A 25,610-nucleotide genomic window follows, 5' to 3' on the forward strand; every position below is an offset into this window, starting at 1 on the left:
CGCAAGCTCTTCCTTCTAGCGAGTTCTAGATCAATAAAACAACAAACTTAATAATTAGCCTATGTTAAATAATTAATGTCAAGCACAAAACAGGGAAAACAACAGAATTGCTGTTTTTAAAAAGCAGAATTACTTATTTTGTCGTAGTTAATGCAGCGCTGAACAGAAAGGTGAGGTAGACTTTTAAAGTTGCAGCATTTGGTTGTGGATTTTACGCGGAGCCACATTCATACTATCGAATATGAAGGTATGCATCAAAACCATGATTTTGGTACTGAGAGCATCTCGTTTTTCTTGCTAAACCAAGGTAACAGGGTCCAGTAGACGTGGAGTCCGGATCATTTTGAAGAGTCAAGATGACGCATTTTCTGCACTAGGAGGCAGTATGATTCCAGTTTTCATTTACACCAATCTAGTCCTACCAATAGCGCTAATCATGAGGATGAGATAATGGGCGCTGAACACGGTGTAGTTTCTCCTGCTCCACACCTGGTTCAGTCTATCAGTTCTCCTTTACACATCTCTCTTACATCCAGTTTCACCACACAACGACTAAAGTGTTGTGTTGTAAACTGTTGTACTGTCAGACAAACATTTCATATTTAAATATTCAAAATACGTATTTGCGCTTGCAAATGAGCTGTGCAAACACCAGCTGATTTCAGAACAGAACCTCCCCCTTTCATTCCAGTAAAGGATACACAGGGCCGAAATCTATTTTGAAACCACTGACTTTGGCTATTGATTAGCCTAAACTTATAAAGCCAAATTAGTTATTTGTTGTGAGGCCTGTTTAACATTACATTGTTGGATATCTTCTATAGTGTTGATTTGATATGATTTTAGAATGAATCCTAATATGATCCTTGTCTTAGGCTACTACACACCCCCACCCCAATTCCCACAACGGCCAGGTACGCATGAGCGTGTCTCACGGCCAGGTACGCATGAGCGTGTCTCACGGCCAGGTACGCATGAGCGTGTCTCACGCCCAGGTACGCATGAGCGTGTCTCATGGCCAGGTGCGCATGAGCGTGTCTCACGGCCAGGTGCGCATGAGCGTGTCTCACGGCCAGGTACGCATGTCTCACATGTAGCCCATGATTCGCGTGGTTGCGTAACACTTCGAAGTGAGTGTGAAGGAAATAACCTACATGCTAATTTTGATAGCGTTTCCCGGAACCCTGGGTAACTGCTGAACTTCATACCGATTTTAAAACTTTCTGTCACTCCGTCCAGCACTATTCCCTATCAATAATCAATAAACCGATTGATCAATCTGTATCCTACTCATTTTGGTCAATAAAAGACACTTCTGATAACGTTATTGAAGATATCACTTCCATCTTAATTAATTTAAGTGGATTCTATGATGAAAACAGTAAAAACAAAGTTTATACTGAAACATAATAGCTTATACTGAAACCAACTCTAAAAAGTATTGTGCTTACACTTAAAGTGTAAGTAACGTGGAGCATACGCTGCAGCTGACAGGTTAAGATGTATTGTTCTTCATATACAAATTACCCATAATCAACACCTTTCTAATGTATGGACCCGTGCATCTGATTTTTCTATAGAAGACAAACATCATAAACAATACTGCACTAACCAAACGGCCAGACTAGACCAGACCAGTTCACGGTCATAACAGACCAGACCAGACCAGTTCACGGTCATAACAGACCAGACCAAGACACTTCTCTTTAATGAAAAATAACGTTCCGTGATTAAAGACACTGTATACTAAATCGTAAAATAACTGCGTAGATGAAATTGTCATATGTACAAAGTTTTTTTTTAACCTTAACATTCCTACATAGTTTACGATACACAGTGAACTACGATGCTTATATATATCTGAAGAAGATTCGATTCGAGGTAAGTAACTGATGAAGGACCTCTGTCCGAAACGTTCTGTTTCTCTGAAAAATATGTGTACTTTTACTTTACTATATATATATATATATATATATATATATATATATATATATATATATATATTACTATATATATATATATATATATATAGTAAAATAGACTTTTCGCAATGTGCCATGCTAAGAAATGACCTAACCTAACTCCCAATAAAGACATGCCTTTAACCTACAGCAGGAAGGGTGAGCTGAATTAATGTCCCCGCCCAGGACGCTTACCTGTTGAAGATTTCTACTTTGACCTAATATGCTCTTGCATACTTCACACATTTGCCAACTTCCCCAATTTTTAAAATTGTTTTGTATTATACAGATATTGTCCGTTGGAAATATATTTATTTGTGAGTGACATATTAGCTATAATTAATCCCAATTGCCTAACAGTATTGCCTGAATACAATCGAAACTGTGACAAACAATTTTTCATTTTATTGAGGCCACTCAATGATAATGCAAGAATGATATAACCAACATGCAGTGCTATGATCTTTCGAAGTATTGTAATGATGAGATAAATCTTCTTTGTTTTACAAACGTTTACTTCACTTTATATAGTAAAAATGATCTTTAATATTAACTCCTATACGGTGCCAAATAGGCAAAACACAGACGACTATAGTCAATATTGTCTTTAGTCAATATATATTTTATTAGTTTATGTATAGCAAGATATATCAAAAAACTATCAGCTGATTTATAATGATTTATTATACAATGGAAAGTGTTCCTTATCTTTTGAGTACAGTGCGTAACATGAATGGTGCTTTCTCTTCGTTGGTCTTTGTTGGAAATCGGCTATTCGTTTATAAGACTACAAGACGTCCAAATACATACATTTCGTCAAAGCAAGTTATGCAACAAATGTTATTTGATGTATAACGATTGGGAAATTAATATATGTTTTTCTTCCTCATCTTTGGTTTTAAGAGTAAGTGGTCTTTTGCGCAGTACCTACGGGCTCGTTGCGCACGCGCTTTAACCCTCCGAGTTCTCACGAGCCTAGATCCACCAGGCTGGCCGCCATTGGGTTGAGGAGGCTGTCGTGCATGGAGAGGTGGTGGTGGTGGTGGTGGCCGTGCTGCTGATGCGGGTGGTGGCTGTCCGTGCCGCTGACAGGTATCGCACTGGGCCCGGGCGGAGGCGCGAAGCTGTGGAGGGGAGGAAGACCCGAGCTGGTGGGCATGAGCATAGCTGGACTCATGGAGGTGTGATCCGGGGTCCCCACTGGAGATTTATCGTCGTCCGAACTTTCACACTGAGATTTGTTTTCGTTCATTTGAGACGTCAATGGGTTGTGCCCGTTTTGATTTGTGCCATCATTTTCCCTGAGGAGAAGATACGTGACAGACATTAGCCCAGCAATTCAAGAAGAGCACACAGGCCTAGCCTGCTCCAACGACCCATACAGTCGCCTTCGCCACATATAAGGATGTAGCCTACATGCTGGGGGTTCCCAGTGGCCAGGTGTTATCACCAAATACATTTTAAAATCAAAATACAAAACTTAACAACGACAACAATAAAGTAAAAATATTTTCTATCGTTTAATTGTAAATTTATCCCTTCATAACTTTAACAACGAAAATAATTATAGATAATAACAATGGCAATAATAGTAATAATTGTAAATTTTCGAAGAAGATCATTTCGATTCCATTATCGTATTCTTCTGTTAATAATTTAATTAATAATATGTAATCAGTTTCATTGTTCAGAAGTATTAGGATAATCGATGAGGAATGTGGTTATAGAGCGTTTTAAAATTAGAATTTGTGGGAATATTAGACCTGAGAATGTTTTAGCCCAGCCAGGAGCATGTAACACCGATAAATACCAGGTTAAAATACCAGGTTAAAATGTGAGCAGTTGCTCATTGTGAACAAGGTGGTTTGACATCACTGAGTCTCTCGGCGGCCTACAGCAAATACTATTACAAGTCTACAGTAGCCTGTACAGGTGGATAGCTCGTATAAATTATATAATGGTATTTGTGAAGTAAATTGGTTATTTGTTCAAATGTAAACAGTTTTCACTTTTTGTGTCTCATTAATGCCTTCTCTCTCAGAGCCCATAATGTTGTTTTATACAGCGTATACCACGAGCATAATAAACGTATTGGGTTATTTATGTTGGAAATAAAAAATAACCCGAAAAAATGAGACATTATGGCGTAATATATATATTATATATATTTATTACAATTACATAAATATTTATTATAAATATGATATCGAATAAAAGTTTATTTCAGCTTACCTTTCCTTTGCCTCTGCAGCACGGTCTCTCTGTCTTCGGTTCTTGAACCAGTTGCTAACCTGCGTGGTTGTGAGACCTGTTGCCTCAGCCAGTTCTCTCTTCTCCCTTGGGGAAGGGTATGGGTTGTGTGAGTACCACTCTTTCAGCACGCACCGGCTCTTCTCTTTAAAGCAGTAACTCGTCTCCTCTCCATCCCATATGGTACGAGGCAGCGGAAACTTTCTGCGAACGCGATACTTCCCGACCGCGCCGAGAGGGCGACCGCGCAGCTTCTCCGCCTCGATGTAGTGCGCTTTCAGCCAGAGCTGCTGCAGCTTGGGGTGGTTGTGCGGAGAGAACTGGTGGCTTTCTAGCACTTTGTAAAGCTCCCTGAAGTTGCCTCGGTGAAAAGCGACCACCGCCTTCGCTTTGAGGACACTCTCGTTCTTGTGAAGGTGTTCGCAAGCGGGCAAGGACCACAGGAAACGTCCCAGGCGCTCAATACTCCCTCCTTGTTGCAGGACCTCACAGACACAAGCGACTTGTTCTTGCGTGAAACCAAAGGTCGGTGGCATAGACATCACTGCAAGAAATAGTGTCCCAGCGTGCTTTCCTAAGTCCACTCGCTCGCGAGCCTTTCCCCCAAATTCACACAGGTGACCCAGGGGTTTGAGGTGTTCCCACGGACGAAACCCAATTCTTGCTAAGCATATGAAAAATGCATTATATCAAACAGACCAACGGCCACAGTGGAACGTTGGTAATATTTACATGTATAGCTACGAATCGTTGTTCATTTTCTTCATCAGATGATTAGGTTACCTAGACTATTAAGAAACGGAAATGATCTTATTCCTGCCTTGCGCGTTCAAGTTATGCGCAAGACATTATTTCCTCGATTGTCTGCAGCTATTAGCCCGCCCTCTGGTGCGCGTATCTCTTTACAGGTTTGCCTCTGCGCCTGGCGCGAGCGCATCCTCTTGGGGAGCCATTCAGGGAAGTGTGCAGAGAAGTTGTGCAGCCGAAACTGACCCCGGCTACACGCTGATAGAATGGCACCGTCATGCGCCATCGGGAAAGAAGTGCGCCGGGCAGGCCAAAAAAGCGGAGACAGACATTAAAACTCACATCATGCATTTCTGTAGTACATACAGCAAACAAACACGAATTCCATTGGAGTAGAGACCAATCATACAGCTCACAACTGCAGTCAATACTTTGCTGCAGTCTACCTGACGTGTGTCTGATGTCTTTGAATTATAAACTCACTAAACGTGTCCTTGCTGAAAATATTAAAAGGATTTTGACTCAATAATCAGTCTGCTTACTTTACGATCCTATATACGAAATAAAGGAATGTTATACTAAAGCAACAGTTATCCCGTTACCACTGAATCATAGGTACGTTATATAATTAAAATGGGAAAAGTAGTATCATAGGAGCCACTGGGTACGTCGCTTTGGACAAGTCAGCCACAAGAAGTGTGTTAGATTGATAGTTGTGACGAGAAGTCGCTGGTATCATGTATCTGTTGAGTTATTTTGGAATGTAACATGAGGCCATCTTACTTTTTCATATGGACATTGTAACTGCAGCATATGGTTCCAAGGGGACATTGAGATGTTTACTAATTTGGCCTTATTGATTTTAAAGGCTGTGTTTATTGGATGATTAACCAATACATGTTGAAGGTAGATCATAATGTATGCATATATTGAAATATTTTATTTATTATTCAAGCTGAGCTTTAATTCAATCTGGTGATTTAATAAGTGTATTCATATTGAATGCAGCTCAAAACTAATCAGTAAGTGTATAGTTTTATATTTTGCTTGTTTAAACTGTGTTCTAGTCTTATTTGAATGCGTGCAATTTAGTTAGTTGTGCCGAACAAATAAAGGAAAAATGCAGGGTGATTCATATTTGTCAGACACAGACAGTTGTAGACAGTGGTAGACAGTTTATGTAAAAAAAAAAGATAAACAAGGTAATATCATTATTTTATAGTAATGCATGTGGTGCAAATGTTCATCAACTCGAATGTTCATCAACAAATAAAAAAAAATTGTTCATTAAAGTTGGCACAAAAGTTCAACATTCCATGTAGTGAAGTATTCAGACCCTATAGCCTCCAGTGCCCACGCACTGTCCTGCACAGGGCTGAGTTTGCAGTAAAAGGGCCTGATTGATTGTACATGGTCAGTATCAGTTTCCCTGCAGAGGGGGGTGGAGGTGCATGGGCAGTGGCTGGCCCGTCTGTGAGTGCCCGGGATGGCAGCAGTCGCGGTCCCGGGCTCAGAGGAACGGAGGCGCCTCCGTCGTGGTTCTGGATCTGCTGGATGTCCACAGAGAGCCCAGGAAGCCAGAAGTAGCCCATTCTAAGTCCATTCTAAGTGCCGGTGTTTATTATTGAGAGAGCTGTGCTGGGCGTGCTGTGTCACTGTAAAGCCAGCTGTAGATCGAGGGAGTCGTCCCTCACTGCTCTGCGGGGCTCGTGCACCTGACCTTGCTGACGCAGCAGAGAAGTCTGAGAAATGCTGACATTGCTGGCAAGTCATACAAGGATAAAACCCACGTAGATGTGGTGTGATGCAAAAGCCCAATCCCAAGCCCACAGCCAAAAGCTAGCGAGCTAAGACTTTTTGAATGCTGTACTACAATCTTCATCTCTTTTTCTGAAAGGTTTCCTACCATCGAGGACGTGGACAAGCTTCTTTAAACTGTAAATCTGTGCATTCTACAGCAAATGTCATCTACTGTCCAACACTGTCCACACCAGCCTTCTTCCTCATCAAGAACATGATGCTTTTCTCTCTAATGTAGCGTTTGCAACTGTGGGCTTCGGCAGAACGAGGTTGTGAGGTTGTGAGGTTGCGTGCAGGACTGTGCAGCCCAGCCTGGGCTCTGCCACCATCTGCACCCGTCTCCTGTTTCAGCCGGCTGGGAGTGAGGGGGGAGCTGGACTCACCCAGACGGCTGGGCCACACTCTGCTTCGCTGCAGGCTCTGGTGCTGACCATGCCGTGGCCTAACCCTTCCATGGCTAAAACCCTTTTTTTTCCTCCTATTCAAATCAAGGCAGTTGTGTGGGGGGCAGAGACACTCGACACGGAGCAGCCACACTGACCTCCACTCACAGCGCACACTCTAAATGATTCATGAAGCGGGCTCACCTTCCCTCTCGGGAGGGACGCGATACCCGATAGCACTGGGAGAGGCTGCCACTAAGCTGTGTGTGTGTGTGTGTGTGCGCGCATGCGTGTGTGTGTGTGTGTGCACGCATGCGTGTGTGTGTGTGTGTGTGTGTGTGTGTGTGTGTGTGTGTGTGCAAATGGTGGGGGATGATGATGGCCCAGAGGTTTCTAGGTTTCTCCTACCTAGTTGTATCTAAAAGTCAGAAACAATTTGCAACAGTAATCACAGTTGCTTAATTATGTTATAAGACCGATTTCCTTGCTACCTTTACTATTTCAGTGTTGTATGCAAAGGCGATGATAGCACACCTGTGCCATTGACTAACTTATGAATCTTGTTAGTGCTTGTTGTCTCTGGCTCTCTCTCTCTCTCTCTCTCTCTCTCTCTCTCTCTAGCTCTCTCTGTCTGGCTCTCTCTCTCTTTTTCTGTCTTATTCTCCTTCTCTTGTCCTCCTGTCTGTTGGCCCCCTGGGGGATCAGGTTCCCCCCCCCCCCCATCCTCCAGGCAGAGGGATTAAATGTGCATGCACACAGGGAAGTGACACCACCAGCGTCTGGGCAGGAACATGCTTCTCAGACTGTAATCAAAGCAGTATCTTTCATCCCCCCTCCCCATCTCTCTCTCTCTCTCTCTCTCTCTCTCACACACACACACATAAACACACACACACACACACACACACACACACACACACACACACACACACACACACACACACACATACACATAAACACGCACACACTGGCTTTGCTCACTCTCTGAAAATCCCACACTCCATCTTTTTATCATGCCAAACATATTTCAGTAAAACTCCAATAGCTATTTTTATTCTGTGTTAATTGAAAGTTTTAAAATAATTTTATTCTTACAAAGAAAGCTAGAAATCCCCATGTACTGATGAGTGGCCCCTGTGTTATATGAATGAAACAGATCAGAAGAGCAGCTCATTTAATTTATATTCAGTACTGGGCAGGTATTGCTACTAATATTGAATCTTAGAGGAGACCCAATCAACTTATATCTCCTTTAAAATGTCGCAAGTTAGCTGGTTCAATGGTTAGAACTATTAGAATATTAAAAGTTATTTTTTAGGATTTACTGAACTGAATAATATTTAATTTGTTTCATTTGTTAAATCGGTAGTTTATTTGTATGTGTATTTATTCTCCATTTGAACCTTAATGAAAGCCCCTTCCCTGTACCAGATGTGGGACAGCGTGTTAACAGTTATGGAAGCACTTTGAGGAACCAACTTAATGTCGTTGTTAGGTGGCTCAGAAAACACTAAGTGTGTTTGGCCTTTCCAATATAGCACGTCTACTGCCCATTATGATTCTAGTTGAGTTCACAAACCCAGTGAACAACTACCCAAGAGAATTTGCCAAATCCGTTAGATGTCATGACATGCGTTTATACGTTGGTAGTAGGCAGGTTCTTTTGATGACCCTCTGTGGAGTTAGATAAGGAAGTAGAGTCCTGTGTGTATGGAATTGTCACCATGCTTAATTGAGGTCGTCAGACTAGTGCTGACAGAACTAAAAGCATGCTAATGAGGAGGTGTTAATGGAGTCTTGGGTTTCCATGACACTCAAACCTTGTGCAGGTCACAGAGGACCAAGAACAGATTTTAGGACTAAGTGTAAGCGTACACATGCGTGTTTGTGGTTGGGTGTCCCAGATGTCACCATACCTATCTTGAACTCTTATAACTGTGGGAGACAACACTGTTTTCTACTCAGACAAGTACTCACATAACGTCGATCACTTAAAATATCAACACACACTTCCCTTATGAAAGCCGAGTTGGGGAATGTCGTATTATAAGTAATAAGAGCATTGCTTACCCTGGTACAGCTGAGTGCTTTTCCCCCCAGTAAGCGCTGCAAATCCTGGGCCCTTCCTGATTTGATCCTCAGGTTCCGGTTTTTAATTTGACAAATCACAATAATGATACACTATATTATCTTTCATAATGAACAGAGTACTGTACCCAGGTGAATGGTAATTAAGAGGTATTCGTGTACTTTAGGAGTAAACATATTTTCTAGGAAACTAGAAAAATAAAAGATACATTTACAAACTGGATTAAAATTGTTTTTTAAGTACAATATTGTTATTTTGATGGATGGTTTTTCCTCTCTACTGGAAACAGAGATAATTTTATATATAGAGATAATAGGCTGTGGTGTGTTTAATCTGAACTGAGCTGCCTGTACTCCATGAATGTCCAGTAAAATGTAACTATAACAGGACCCGATTTATATAAATGTGATACAGCAACAATTACAATATTTAATTCAAATCAAATAATGCTTTGATAAAATGTTGTCATTTTACAACTTTAAAAAGTAGTAATTGCAGATTAATTTGAATCATCCAAAAAAAAGATTTGTAAAAAAACATCATAGGTAACTATGTCAGGCTTATCAAAGATCTGAGTCCACAACTGACTATACTGAATAGAAGCTATTAGAGATACCATTGCAATTATAATTATTCAACCCCTGTTGCAAATTACATTTATTACCAAACTGCTGTTTACAGTAATCAAATCAAAAGAACAATTTAAATAGTTCAACGGAAATCATGTGGTTTCTCCAAATTCAACACAAAGCGACATTTTTAACAACTATTGCAGAATTATTCAACCCCCTGAAAAGTGTCTCTCATATGAGCAAATCAGGTGTTGACTTATAGGCTTCATTAGTTGCATCAGGTGTGCTTGAAACAAAACACATCAAAATATCTGGACTGAGTAGAACTTTACTGATTGTGACATTTGATTGCATGTCAGAATTCAAGTTGCAATATTAGAAGTCAAGAGTTAACAAGTCGTTTGCCTTGAACAAACAAAGAAAAGCATATAAAACAACAGCAAAGACACAGAAGATACAGAGATACAGCTGGTAGTGTGCACGTTCAAAGTTAAAGAATCAGTGGCAACACTACCTGGACATGGCACAAAGAGGAGTCTAGCACCGGATTCTACCATATTTCTGATGAGGTGGGTGGTCAAAACCCCTTGAAGGACTGCAAAAGACCAGCAGCAAAATGTAGTGGCAGCAGCACCAAGGTGAAGGTCTCCATGCCTGTAGTCCAAGATGTAGACCCCTACCAGCCCACATGCACAAGATGTAGACCCCTACCAGCCCACATGCACAAGATGTAGACCCCTACCAGCCCACATGCACAAGATGTAGACCCCTACCAGCCCACATGCACAAGATGTAGACCCCTACCAGCCCACATGCACAAGATGTAGACCCCTACCAGCCCACATGCACAAGAAAGGCTCTAATACGCTCAAAACTATATAAGCCACAGACGTTTGGGATTCTGTTCTGAGAAGCAAAACAAACTTTGAGTTTTTTGGACCTATGGATCAGTGGATTGTCTGGAGAAGGACGTATGAAGCATACATTGGACAGAACCCCCTGCCTCCAGTGAAGCATGGCGGTGGCTCACTGATGCATTGGGGCTACTTAGGGGCAGTCATGGCCTGGTGGTAGGGGACTGGTCTTGTGACCGGAGGGTCGTGGGTTCGATTCCCAGACCTGAGGCCATGACTGAGGTGCCCTTGAGCAAGGCACCTAACCCCAACTGCTCCCCTGGCGCCGGGCTAGGGCTGCCCACCGCTCTGGGCACGTGTGCACCGCAGGCCCCTAGTAATCACTGGTGTGTGTGTGTGTGTGTGTGTGAACTGCACAGATGGGTTAAAAGCGGAGGACAAATTTCGATTGGGGTGTAAAAAATCACAATTGACAAAATATGACACACACATTAACTTTCTCCGGTTCTAGATATCTGCAGTGTGTGGAAGGCATTGATGGATTCAATCAAATTTCAGGAAATCCTAGAAGAAAATGCTATGCCTTCTCTGAGGAAGTTGAGGCTTGGGCGTCATTGGTCCACCCAACAGGACAACCATGCCAAGCATACCTCTGAACCCACCAAGGCTTGGTTTCAGAAGAATTCGCTGAAGATTCTGGAGCGTCCATCACAGTTTTCTGACTTGAACTCCATAGACAATCTTTGATGGGATTTGAAGATGTCGACTGCAGCAAGCAAACCCAAAAACTGGAGTGAACTGGAGGTTATTGCCCATGAGGAATGGGGTGAGATGTCTTAGGAATGCTGTCTTAAGCTGGTACCTGGCTATGCATTATGCTTGCAGTAGGTTGTATCATCAAAAAGGTGCTCCACTAAGCACAAAATATGCTTGTCATTAAGGGGTTGAATAATTCTGTGTACTAGTCATTAAAAGTGCCATTTTGTGTCAAATTTGGATAAATTCTTGTTTGATTGATTTCTTGCAAACATCGGTTCGTACATTTTGCTAACAAACCTTATTTGTAAGTTGAATAATTTTGATCGCAACTATGTGGGAACATGTGTCTAACATTTATACGAACACACATGGCAGGGTTATAACTTTACAATATAGTGATCAGTCACTTTGTACATTGTTTGTAGATTGTTTGTATGTTCTCTTTCTTCTGACCCTACTCGAGGGTTGTGGTTATCCCTACTTGAGCAGTGAGGAAACCCAACGCCCCAGACCCAGGCCAACACATCTGAAGGCTACACATAAATCATAAAACGCAGGCAGGATTCCGTACGTGTCTGTGCATCATGCAAAAACACAAAGTGAAAACAAAGTACCAATAACAGACATACAAAATGTCGATTCTAAAATGTGGATATGTGTAACAGAAGTAGACTTCATGCTTGCAGGAAGGTATTTATCAGGGCTGTCTGTATTTTGCCCTCTTCCATGGCTGTCGGTGTTCTCTGTACACAGACACAGGGGTATTTTGGGCCCAGTCAGTTGGGCTGAAATCAGTCCGCTATGATTCATTCTTGGGGAGTTTTAGGTGGATATGTTTACAGTGTATGCCGCGGGCACATCCTCTCACTAATGTTACAATGCAATGTTATACCTCCATTGTTCACATCCAGAAGATGACACTTCCCCTAAGGACGTGCACATCAACTTACATCCCCACCACTCCCTCCTTGACCAACTTAGCGTAAGCTGAAAAATTCATCATTTAGAAACCAATTCGCATTCAGAGAAAAGCAGGGATACGTAGCAACATGTACATTTTGGTATAATTTCTTATGTAGACTTTCCTATGCTTTGATTGTTAAGCATTTCTGAACAATCATATTTACTGACTTATTGTCATGTCTAATTACTAATTCATTTTCATACCGAATCTCACCAGGTGTTGCTAACAGTACCACCCTGCTTGGTTATCAGTCATAACTTTCATCCTTTTCATTCCTTTTCCTGTGTACCAATAGGAGTGGGGAATTAAGTCCATGTTTGGACCTTTTCCTCAAATCACTGTTTAATAATCTTGCTTGATATGTTTCACTCCACCCACCTATAGATAAAACACTTCTCCTACTTCAACATGCCAGAGTAAACCCTCTTGTTAGATCAGTCTAACAAGACTACAGACTTATAAGTGAAACCATTTATCCAAATAGCAGCAGTCAGCCACCAACTCTTTCCTGTTTTACTATACTCATTCTTCTTTGCCAAAATGTCTTTAACCCATTTCAGCACTTGCATGCGTTGTTTCGTTGCAAATATGCATTTTCTCTTGAATGAGATCATAATTTCTATCCATTGCCTCGGACACTGTGTGGGTATCCATGAGTGACAGTCCGCTGCACACCTGTGTGGGCTCACCTGGAGAATGGCAGGTGAGTGCACTCTGCCCACACATTTTGCAAAGCTACACCTAAGAGCCCAACCTCATCCTGCTAGCACTGGTGTCCACTTGAAATCAGGTGAATAAACCTTTGTGCTTCTCAAGCAGAGAGGAACTAATACTGGTCAAGATGGAGATCCCAGACTTTATTTGAAAACTTCACAGAGCAGTCTCTCTCACCTTTTAATAAAGCACTCTACATTTGGACTACACCAAAACTTGAAACTTGATTTCAGGGGGACTCTTAGTTCTATTGCTATCTATCTGTGTGTGTGTGTGTGTGTGTGTGTGTGTGTGTGTGTGTGTGTGTGTGTGTGTGTGTGTGTGTGTGTGTGTGTGTGTGTGTGTGTGTGTGTGTGTGTGTGTGTGTGTGTGTGTGTGTGTGTGTGTGTGTACATATACATATACATATCACATCAATATCAATACTACAATGGCCAATATTGTTATAGCAGTTGCAACCAGTACATTGGGTAGCCCACGTGTGTGTGTGTGTGTGTGTGTGTGTGATGTGTGTGTGATGTGTGGGTGTGTGTGTGTGTGTGTGTGTGTGTGTGTGTGTGTGATGTGTGGGTGTGTGAAAATGAAAGACTAAAGATTTGTTATTTCAATCAGAGCTCAATTCACAATAAATATTGGTTTTACATTTGACAAGATATGTGCAGAATGAGCTATTGTGACCCCACATAAGGGCAAAGGGAGGAGCATGATTGAAAGCCCCTCCCCACACACACTCACCACGTGGTGTTGGGCGTGTTTAGATTTATGATGGGAGTAGAACTAGACAGGTCTTGGTCCTTGGTCCAATTGGTCCTCTTGGTGCTCTCGTGTCCCTCTCCTCTGGAATATATATATATATATATATATATATATATATATATATATATATATATATATATATATATATATATATATATATATATATATATATATTTATATATTTATATAGTTTCTCTTCATCTTTAAGCAAACACAGAAACAAATGAATGAATAAATAACTTTTAAAAATAATAATCAATTAGAATAGCTTACTTAACAGCTCACAAGTTACCTGCGTCTGACCTTTTGGTTTTCCTAGTTCAAGTGTGAAGCAGTGCAGGCCCTGGCTCTGTTTCAGGCAGAATGGAGATCAGTTTCCCAGCAAGTCTGGATCTGTGTGGAAGGGATCAGACTGCCTAAACAAGCATGCACTGTTGTATACACGAGATTGATTTCAGTGTGGAAGAACTGAAATACATAGATGTGCATACACATACAGTTCTGTTTTCCCTTTATAGGCAAATTAAATGGTAAATTCAGTTTCATAACCACTAACATGCAGCTGTCTTTAGTTCCTTTCCACAGTCTATTTATCCTTTGCTGATTGACATATGGGCGTACTCATCAAAACTGATTTCAGTTCTGTTGCTCCCAAATTATACCCAATACTGCCGCCTTCAGGACAAGAGTGAAACTGTTCAGGCAGAATATTTCTGCACATTTTCCTTCCTCATAACTTCCTCATGTTTTATTGGGGACCTCTGCTAAGCAAGTCTAAATACACCAGTCGGTCATCTCACTATGTGAGCCTGTTGTTAATTCACTGTCAGTTATAAGAAATAAATAAACTTCAACACTCTGTTACCACTACTGTGGTAACCATAGAAGTTTCCGTCACTATCACTGACGGTTAACCACTGAGCTCACAGGTATTACAGGTTGCCATTCAAATAAAAGTAGTACTAGTGCTTTATTGAAATTATTTTGAAATTGCATACTATTTTATGAATTTTATATTCTTTTCTGCTACTATTCCAAATCTTCAATTCCAAATCTCCCGCACCCCAAAACTATCCCTCCCCCACACCATTCGTGCCCCACCCCACCGATCCCATCCACAACTGCCCCTAGGAAAACGTGTTCTGCCACCGTCTTGAAGAAACTTCAACTAGCGTTGCGTAGATGGTTTTAGCCACTAGAGATCAGTAAAGCACCGAAGAAAACCACAATAGCTGTTCCGAGCGTGATCGTCCCTGGATTCATAACGCTACCTGCCATCCCTTCACTACTGGATTCATAACGCCATCCCTTCACTAATATTATATATTATGAATCGTTATGATCCAGTAGTGAAGGGATGGCTACTGGCTACTGTGTGTATACACACACACACACACACACACACACACACACACACACACACACACACACACATACGGCGGGGACGTGAGGGATCCCCCTCCCAAAGATAGCGGCCCTCTTATTCTGTATTCTGGGACCTCCTGCCTTGGACGCTGCATGGCTCTGAGTCAGAGTTCCAGCTGTATGGTGCGATTCTTACCTGTTCAGCACAGCTTGGGTCTGGTTTCCCTTGTTCTGTAGTTCTGTAATGCACATTTAAGCCCCTTCTATTTGATTTATTTCAAATCACAACCACACACATTACTGTTAATTAAGTTCTTCTATAATAAAAAGGTTTTAGTAAAACAATTTTAAAGTTTTTAAATTTTATTCTATTTTATTTTAATTTAATTACAATTCATTACTGTATAGAAAGAACGAAAATGAAATGTTTTAAATGTCACGTCAAAAATCTTTCTAGTAATCGAGCCAGCATCGAACGAGCCTAATGGGGATCATGATCATCACTAGTGGGAGTACCGACAACGAACGTGGCGTTATCAACGGGCCTTAAAACACGTGACACTGGAAATGCCTGCGTTCTGTTGCGCATGCGCACCTCTGATCCTTGCCCTCGGGTGCATTTCTGTATCCCCCCCATCCTCTGAGCCGCTCTTCGCCTGTCTGTGTGCACACGCTCCCCCATCCGGCACACAGTGGACGCGGCGCGGCTTAACTCAACTGACGTGTTTTGCGCATTTCCTGCACTGGCGATCAGGCGCAGAGAGGGAGAGGGAAAAGGGAGGAAGACTGCAGGAAACGAGTGGAGCTCCAGCCACCAAAACGGACGAGCGGCTCAAATGCTGCGGAGGATTCATCGCGTCAATAAAAGACAATCTAGACGAGCGGATGGCTGTCGTCCTGTAGGGACAGGGAAGGAGGAAGGTTCCCAGATGCCCAGACGCCGCGGCTCGGTTCGGTCTCTCTCTCACCGCCCGTTGGAAGACCAATAGTTGGAAGACAGCGCTACTCGGGACCTTCACGTTTTGGGGTGTTTTCTCAGCACTGAAAGCTTGGAGAAGTGGGAGAGATCACCTTTACGTTGACACCGTTTAACTTCTTAACCACCGATCTGTTCTCCAGTTATTACTGGCGCATAAACCTCCATCTGAATGTTATTCCAGACGCAGGAGATCCGCTTGTTTACGTGTGTTCACCATCGTAAAACGGACCGTCAACAGAACCACCAGGATCTAAGTCCTCGCCTGTGCCGAGTCTTTCTATGCACTTTGAGAGCTCATATTCATTTCCATTAAAGAGGACTGAGGTATTATTTTCCGTTACACCAAGATACCTGTAGCCTGGGCTGTTGGACGTAGTAAAAGCAAACTGGAATATTAAGAGCAGCGTCCACCCAAACGCGTTGATGCATATTGATGAGGTGATGGTAACTGTATGTAAAGCGCGTTCCTTAGAATAAACCCTGTATCTGCAGTCTATTCGCACTGTAAGGTAAGCAGTTGCATACACGCACAATCATGGTCGTTTTCAACGGGTTACTGAAGATAAAGGTGTGCGAGGCTCTGGACCTGAAACCCACCCCGTGGTCGCTAAGACACGCAGTCGGACCCAAGACTCAGACGTTTTTGTTGGACACATACATCGCACTGAACGTGGACGACTCGCGCGTGGGTCAGACCTCCACCAAACAGAAGACCAACAGCCCGGCGTGGCACGATGAGTTCGTCACCGAGGTTCACGACGGGAAGAAGATTGAACTGTCCGTCTTTCATGACGCCCCGATTGGGTATGATGATTTCGTGGCAAATTGCACCATTCAGTTCGAGGAGCTGCTACAGAATGGCAGTAGACACTTCGAGGACTGGGTATGTTTCTAAGCTCCGAACCCAAGGTAGACCTAGGCCTTTGGGAGAGAGATGAGTCCGTTCAGCCAATCAGAACACAGCCTGCGTCTCCCGGCCCGCCCTACGCTTTAGCGCTTTAGGGCTTTTCCCACTTGTCAAAAGACACATTATGGTCATCGGATCCAAGAGCATAATTCACATTCTTCTTCACAAGAAGCTGTTTTCAAATTCAACTAATGAAAGTTGGCATGCTCGTCAGTGTTTATATAAATTTACGGTTTGTTTCATGATTTCACGTGGTCAAAACTAGTTTTAGGAATTGCAATCTGGTGTAGACTGCAGATCCAATGCAGATTTAGATCTAAGAGGTCAGATTAAAACGAATTATATGAATGAGGGTTAGAGAGGGCATATACATCTGGTGGGAAAAACTGCATTTTATACATCTGGCATCAGCATCTCATAGAATCATCGACGCAGTGTTGATACAACTGCAAAGATCGCAGCTTCCCACGAACTGTAACTCATTGTAACTCAAGAGTGCGTTCATAGCAGAAAAATAGGATTTGACTTTATTAGCATACCAAGAACACATGGAAAAAAAAAGAATTCGGTCGTACGACACACAGCACGATGTAAATGTTTACAATATGAACCCGATTTGAGCCCTGCAACTACTTTTAAACCAAGTTACCAAGTCAGTTACATTGTTTCTTAGGAAGAAAGGTCGGAAAGGTAATACGCTGCATTTGCTTGCTATGCTTTTTTTGCAGCCCCCTGTGATATCTTGAAGCCACTCTCGCATACTGATAAGACTGCACTATATCGTGAGCTATTACTCAGTCTCATACACTGACGTCAGCGTGTGTGGTGAAGGGCTCAGGTTACGAAGCGTTTGTAGGCATTTTGACCACATTTGCATTATCACCATGCCGCGTTGGGAATGACGAGCATCTCTGATGTTATATAATCGCAGCCCAGCAGAGGGGCTGCGGCGACGAGAGCGCTCGTGCATTCTCATTAGGCAACCACAGGAAAGGTCATCCCGTATCAATAACGCGTCCCCCTCCGCAGTGGCTGCTTTGCTTTGCTTTGCAAATGTGTGAAGTGAGAAGAGCGACGGGAGGGAATCGATTTCATTTCTGCAACCCCCCCCCCCCCCCAAACGTGTGTGTTCAGTAACACGTCGCTCTTCGGTACGGCTCTAAGACGCAGCGAGCCCAGAGTCTCACCCGCTGCCGCCCGGTTTTGCGGGTCCTGTAATGGCAGCTGGTGTCGAATAGGTTAATGTGTGTCTGCAGACATACGTTAGCAGCGGTCTTTTAAAACACACTATGCACATCTGGAATCGTGTGAGAGTGAATGCTCCCGTGCAAAGCGACAAACCCAGAAAATCTGTGTGGATTGCTGCCAGAAAAAATGATTAGAAGGATTTGCAGTTTGCTTGTGTGGACATGCAAGACGGTGTCGTTAAAGCACACTAAGTTAAGGAGACGAGCTTTTTCGGTGTTAGTCAGCGAAGTTAGTGGCATAGCTCAGGGTGCGCTTCTCTAGAGCCACGACACACAGCGCAGGTGCTAGTGGGCCAGGGCGTCCGTGCATTCGCCTATCACGAGGTATGCTAAGATGTCAGTGCCTTACAGCAGCAGAACCTGCTGGGTTTTCTCTGGGTTTCTCTGAGGCATAGACACCTATGCAGACACACACACAGATTAATCTAAGTTCCATTTGAAGCATAGAAAATTTGATTTGTCCTTCAGATGCGCAACACGACTTCATCAGGGCGCAGACAGGGCTGTGAGCAGGGCGCTGTCGACATGCAATAGAGCGACAGGCTCAGAAACAGATGTGGCGATAGACAGATGGATGATACCGGGCGTTCTCAGAGTTCAGTGCGGTGGCTACTTAGAAATGAGAAGTAGTGTGTGTTGTGTCACATCTGTTGCATTTTAACTTCTCTGTTGTTTTGTCAATCCACCAGACATGGCCGGACATGACGGTGGCCGATGCCAAGCCGCAGAGAGTCTATCACACGTGTCTCTTCCATCACTTGTGCAGCAGTGCGTGTCGGATTCCTCTCTGTGTGTGTGAGGCCACCATCCCACTCAGGGCTGATGTCCAGTGTGGTACGAGTGTCCAGTGTGTGTGTAGGGGCTAACGGGCGGGTGGGGTGGAGTGCGGGGCAGTAATTGGAGCCCAGTGCCCAGTGTCTTTGTGGATGTGTCTCGGCCGCCGCTGACACTTGGCCTCCTGTCTTTGTCGTGTGAGGCAGGAAGGACTTTAATAATTCACAGGCCGTCCATCAGGCGCCGAGCGGTGCCGGGCTCTCGGGCCACGGGGGCGTCACTTAAGCTTCCGCCGGGTTCCCGTCCTCTTGTTTTATCACCACAGAGATGCTGTTTCGATTTGTCTCATTCTCTTCACTGCCTGGTCCTTTATGACAGGGGGGTGTGAGGATGGTGCCCATGAGAAGGGCGGATGGGGGTCACCCCAACAGAGGGGGAGGGGTAGATGGAGGGTGACCCCAACAGAGGGGGAGGGGTAGATGGAGGGTGACCCCAACAGAGGGTGAGGGGTAGATGGGGGTCACCCCAACAGAGGGGGAGGGGTAGATGGGGGTCACCCCAACAGAGGGGGAGGGGTAGATGGAGGGTGACCCCAACAGAGGGGGAGGGGTAGATGGGGGTCACCCCAACAGAGGGGGAGGGGTAGATGGGGGTCACCCCACCCACCTTCAGCACTGCCACCTTCTCTTTTCATTTCTTTAAGTAACTCGCTCTGCCCCCTTCCTACTATTGTCCTGTTTTGTTGCCATTACCTCTGCAATCCCTCTCTCCTGTGGCTTTCCATTTTTTTCAAATAACTACCATTACCTCTGGTTACCATCAAATAACTACCATTACCTCTGGTTACCATCAAATAACTACCATCGTCAGGGTTGTCATCCTTATGTCACCCATTATCCTCAGCACTAGTCATTCTCTAGTTTGTCCTCTATATCTGACCAGCCCTTGTACTGAAGTCCAGGTCTCCACTGGAATCCTTACAGGGCATTTCACACTGGATGTTGCTTTAGTTACAGGTAATGGCCTTAGATATTACGACTTGCTGTTTGTCTAATGTCTTTCCATTACATAACATGGCTTATGTTACACGGATCGATTGCACTTGGCACTGTAACATGTTTCTGTCCAGTGGCGATGTCTGTTCCTGCTCGTTACTTCACCATGACCTTGTGTGCAATCGGGTCTGAGCCACAGAACCCCCCAACCCCCCCATCCCCAGCACAGCGTTGCCATGGAAACCCTTGTCACCCTCTTGCCGAGCCAAATCTTGTCAGAGCTGGGTGTTAATAAGAGTCTTCACCTGCTAGTGAAGGGGAGGAATCTGTTGCATCAGGGTACGCACACTTCCCACCCCCAGCTCCACCCCCAGCTCCACCCCCAGCTCCACCCTCAGCTCCACCCCCAGCTCCACCCCCAGCTCCACCCCCAGCTCCAGCTTATGAGTCTGCGCTAAAGCCTACATGAAAGTGCACGGTGTGTCCAGCACAGAGTGTGTAGCACATCCCCAGGTGCCGGGGTGCAGCTTCAGCTCGGGTGGACCCGGGTGGGAGGGGTGGGCCGTGCTGTCAGGCCCCCCCTCAGGTGCAGGGAGGCTGGGTCGGAGCGGCTGGCCGTGGCCCTCGGATGTCCCGGCTCGGTGCCTCTCTGGTCGTCCTCTTCAGTTCCTCCACTCGTTTGCATGATGTTTTGTTTATATTCCCCTCCTGTGGCAATATTACAGTTTGCATGACTGTTTGATGGCTGAGAATATTCAATGATAGTGAAGGCTGTCAGACTCCATATCAGCCTCATCTGTGGGACGGTGCCGGGGAATGGACCTGAATAGGGTGGAGCCTGGACCTGGATGGGGGCGGGGAATGGACCTGAATAGGGTGGAGCCTGGACCTGGATGGGGGCGAGGAATGGACCTCACATGTACACGCAGTGGAAACAGCCGCTGACCAATGAGTGTTTGCACAGGCGGTTAAAAACACTTGAACTGTTCTGCATTTTATGTGGCTCTGTTACATGTCCACACACACACACACACACACACACACACACACTCACACACACACACACACACACACACACACACACCCACACACACACACACACACACACACACACACACACAACTGCAGACGTACATAGAGATGAGACATACTTAATATTTGCAGCCAGCTCTGGACATCATCGACACACACATACCTTCAACCTCCTGAACGTACAAATATACAGAACGTTTATCCCACCACGGGCAGTGGCAGGGCATGGGGAGCGGGGGGGCCTGCGGTACAGGACTGAGGGGCAGTGATGGTGGGCAGTGGGACAGGGGCCAGGACCCCACACTGACCCAGTTTCCCAGCAGCACCTGCTGTAGTGTGGATCTGAGTTCTGACCAGATAGACGAGCCAAGCCCTCCCACCATCTTCATCACTGCCATCATCATCTCTGCAGGAGTCTTAAATGTGCCCAATGCTTCTCAGCACCCCATTCACACACACACGCACACACACACACACACACATACACACACACACACACACACACACACACACACACACACACACACACACACACACACACACACACACACACACACACACACACACGCACACAGCATACAGCACATTCACACATCCCACACTCCACAGCCACTAGTGTGTGTGTGTGTGTGTGTGTGTGTGTGTGTGTGTGTGTGTGTGTGTGTGTGTGTGTGTGTGTGTGTGTGTGTGTGAGTGTGGTTGTATGTAGAGACTAAATGGTGGTTATTGACACATCTCTGTGATATTTTACAGGCTGGTTGGTTCTCGTCTTGGTGGATTTGCACACCCAGAAAGTGTCTGCCTCTCAGCTACTGTTTTTGTTTCGTCAATATCCAGTTTTTGTTATTTACAGATTTATAGCTTTGGTGTCCCTCAGGAACAAGTATTTATTCAAACACAATTCCAATCAGAACTTCAAAGGATGCCATTATTGCTCTGTGCTATGAATTATGCAAAATTAGCCCTGTTGTGCTTGAAGATTAAATAATTCATAGAGCGTAGACAGTCGGTGTGTTTGAGGCCTGTGTGTGCACGTGATTGAACAAAAGTGTTCTGAACACGCACACACAATTATATGTGTTTGTGTGCTTGTGTGTGCGAGATGGACTAGGAGAGAGAGATTGAGTGAGAGAGTGTGTGTGAATGGGTTCCAGGCATGTTGCCCTGTCTTCTTACTGAGAGTGTGTTGCTGACAGATGGACGTGGGAGGGATGTTACTGAGCTCAAACTGTCCTAGAGAGAGAGAGAGATGGAGAGAGAGAGAGATGGAGAGAGAGAGATGGAGAGAGGTAGAAAGATGGGCTGAGAGGGATTAAGATAGAGGATGAGAGACAGAGAGAGATAGATAAAGGCAGGGAGAAAGGAGTTGTATAGGAGGGGAGCTATGAGGAGGAGGAGGAAGAGGAGGAAGAGGAGAGGGAGAGAAGGGGAGGGATCAGTACATTTGGAAGTCGAATGTTCATGGTCTCCTCCACTGTAGCACTGTGGAGGAGGGATTGATCATGAAGAACTGAGCAGTACATGTGTTTAAAGCTGCCTTCTGTGCTGGGACCTATTTTTTGATTCCCCACATGCACAGTGGAATGAGAGCGTTTGCAATCACATCAGTGTAATTCTCCTGAGCCATGTTACACTCCCCCCTCCCCTCCCTATACAGGAACCTCCGTGTTCCCCTGACCAAACCCACACGTCTAATTCTAACTTTAATGTGTTGAATGTGTTTATTAATATCTTCCTGATTGCTCCTGTATACCACTTGTACAGCATGTAAACCAAATATAGCATGTTCACAAGTCTCATTTAAATTCTGTTATATATGCAGTGTGTTCAGGGGTGAGACAGAGGGTCTGACGCTTGAATTGCTGCTGTCAGGAGAAAGTGCCTTATCTTGCGCTCAGGACTATATTTTCTGTGTCACTAGCCTGTCCAGAAGGCTCGGGCATAAGAGTGCCCCTCATTAGCCTCATGTGATCTGAGTCGTGTTTTAAAGTTTGGTGTTCAAATGTTTCTACTTTGTATCAGCCACTCTGGGGGACCAGTGTGTACTTGGGGTACATGCCTAGTGCCCTTGGCACATGCCTAGTGCCCTTGGCACATGCCCAGTCTCCTTGGTACATGTCCAGTCCCCTTGGTACATGTCCAGTTCCCTTGGTACATGCCTAGTGCCCTTGGTACATGCCTAGTGCCCTTGGTACATGCCTAGTGCCCTTGGTACATGCCTAGTGCCCTTTCTACATGCCCAGTTCCCTTGGTACATGCCTAGTGCCCTTGGCACATGCCCAGTTCCCTTGGTACATGCCTAGTGCCTTTTGTACATGCCCAGTACCCTTGGTATATGCCTAGTGCCCTTGGTACATGCCCAGTTCTGAGTCTTTCCTGAGCTTCCTTCATCAAGGGACCAGCTAGCGCAGTGCACATAAGAGGCAGAAGTCAAGACTGTAACAGCAGTACAGTACGGTGTCATTACACATGACAACGGTGGGCTTTATGTTCAGAATCTACCGTAAGATAAAGTACTGTATGATTAAATGTGTCATCAGTGATAGACCTGCTTAAAGACACCTAAGCTCTTACACTCTCAATCAATGCCCAAAAGACATTATTAAAATGAACATTTTAATCAGGTTTTAGCGACACTAAGCAAATTAACAGTGCAGTTTGGTGATGTTTTGTGTGTGTGTGTGTGTGTGTGTGTGTGTGTGTGTGTGTGTGTGTGCAAATGGTGGGGGATGATGATGGCCCAGAGGTTTCTAGGTTTCTCCTACCTAGTTGTATCTAAAAGTCAGAAACAATTTGCAACAGTAATCACAGTTGCTTAATTATGTTATAAGACCGATTTCCTTGCTACCTTTACTATTTCAGTGTTGTATGCAAAGGTGTACAGTTCCCTTGGTTTGTAGGTGCATGTTTTGCACTGCAGTGATTAGAGCTAAGAATTAAGGAGGAGCTCTGGACATAAACCCCAGTACAAAAGTTCACACACACACACACACACACACACACACACTCACTCACTCACTCACTCAACACTGAAAACAGGTACACATAGGTTTATTTGAAATTATGGTGTCAAGACGTTAGAGCAAGCCTACACAAGCAAGTCAGTAGTGTGTACGTGCATCAGTATGCGTGTGTGTGCTTCCTCTGTGTGTGTGTGTGTGTGTATGTGTTTCCTCTATGAGAGAGGGACAGGTGTGGGAAGGAGTATGTGTGTGTGTGTGTGTGTGTGTGTGTGTGTGTGTGTGTGTGTGTGTGTGTGTGTGTGTGTGTGTGTGTGTGTGTTGCATAAGGGGATTCGCTGCTGCCCGTCTGCTTAACCTCCACTTGTTCCTGCATACCCTCTCTCTCTCTCTCTCTCTCTCTCTCTCTCTCTCTTTGTGTCTCACTCTCTCTGTCTCTCCCTCTCTTGGCCTTCCCTCCCTCTCTCTCCCTCTTTCCCTCACCCGCTCTCTCTCACCCTCTCTCTTTCTGCTCATCCCATTAGTTCTCTCTCTCCCTCCCTCACCCACTCTTTCTCTCACTCCCTCTCTCAGACACTCTCTAGTCCTGCTCTCTCTGTCCGTTTTGCATGTGGACATACTTCTTGCTCTCTCACACACACATGCATACTCTCTCTCTCTCTCTCTCTCTCTCTCTCTCACACACACACATACACACACACACACACACGCACACACTTATATATACATATATTTCCTTCTCTCTCTCTCTCTCACTCACACACACACATGCACACACACTTATATATACACATATATTTCCCTCTCTTTCTCTCCTATCTCTTCTCCTCTCTGTCCTCCTCTTTATTCTCTTTTATCTATGTGTAGGGCATGTATATTCAGTGTGTGTATGTGTTTGTGCATGTGTGTGTGTTTGTGCATGTGTGTGTGTTTGTGCGTGTGTGTGTGTGCATGTGTGTGCGTGTGTGTGTGTTTGTGTGTGTGTGATACAGGTCTGCACTCAACAGCAACACTGCATTATTCAGCACCCTAGTCCAGTCGGTGATGGGCAGGCCTGTCACTCAGCTCTCGCATGCTGTACTGCCCCAGGTCTTGTTCTGTCCCGGGTCTTGTTCTGCCCCGGGTCTTGTGCTGCCCCGGGTCTTGTTCTGCCCCGGGTCTTGTTCTGCCCCGGGTCTTGTTCTGCCCCGGGTCTTGTTCTGTCCCGGGTCTTGTTCTGCCCCGGGTCTTGTGCTGCCCCGGGTCTTGTTCTGCCCCGGGTCTTGTTCTGCCCCAGGTCTTGTGCTGCCCCGGGTCTTGTGCTGCCCCGGGTCTTGTTCTGCCCCGGGTCTTGTTCTGCCCCGGGTCTTGTGCTGCCCCGGGCCTTGTGCTGCCCCGGGTCTTGTGTGCTGCTCTGGATGCTCGCTCTGCTGGGGCAGGGGGTGAAAGGGCCCCGGGGCTCCTAAATGCTTGGCAGGGATGAGAACCAGAGTGAGGTTTAGAGTCGCAGGTTCAGTGTCATG

General features: G+C 44.8%; 2 protein-coding genes and 1 long non-coding RNA gene across 3 annotated transcripts in view; 1 reads left to right on the plus strand and 2 right to left on the minus strand.

Moving 5' to 3' along the window:
* Positions 1-2,570: 2,570 nt before the first annotated feature.
* Positions 2,571-5,173, minus strand: six2b (SIX homeobox 2b). The gene is made up of 2 exons (XM_076998573.1): positions 4,194-5,173; positions 2,571-3,262 (listed from the first exon to the last, which is right to left on the minus strand). The coding sequence occupies exons 1-2, from the start codon at positions 4,751-4,753 to the stop codon at positions 2,929-2,931; spliced, it is 894 nt and encodes a 297-aa protein (XP_076854688.1). The 5' UTR covers positions 4,754-5,173; the 3' UTR covers positions 2,571-2,928.
* An 8,974-nt stretch (positions 5,174-14,147) lies between these two features.
* On the minus strand, positions 14,148-15,918 carry LOC143510406 (uncharacterized). The gene is made up of 3 exons (XR_013129973.1): positions 15,810-15,918; positions 15,411-15,453; positions 14,148-14,242 (listed from the first exon to the last, which is right to left on the minus strand). It is a non-coding gene; the product is annotated as an uncharacterized LOC143510406 (long non-coding RNA).
* prkcea (protein kinase C, epsilon a) overlaps positions 15,831-25,610 on the plus strand; it is a 48,556-nt gene continuing 38,776 nt past the window's right edge. The window contains exon 1 of the mRNA XM_076999725.1: positions 15,831-17,076. Within this exon, the coding sequence (XP_076855840.1) occupies positions 16,729-17,076 (348 nt within the window). The 5' untranslated portion in view covers positions 15,831-16,728. The remainder of the gene's footprint in view (positions 17,077-25,610) is intronic.

This window comes from Brachyhypopomus gauderio, chromosome 3 (genome assembly GCF_052324685.1).
Source record: "Brachyhypopomus gauderio isolate BG-103 chromosome 3, BGAUD_0.2, whole genome shotgun sequence".
Classification (NCBI taxonomy): domain Eukaryota; kingdom Metazoa; phylum Chordata; class Actinopteri; order Gymnotiformes; family Hypopomidae; genus Brachyhypopomus; species Brachyhypopomus gauderio.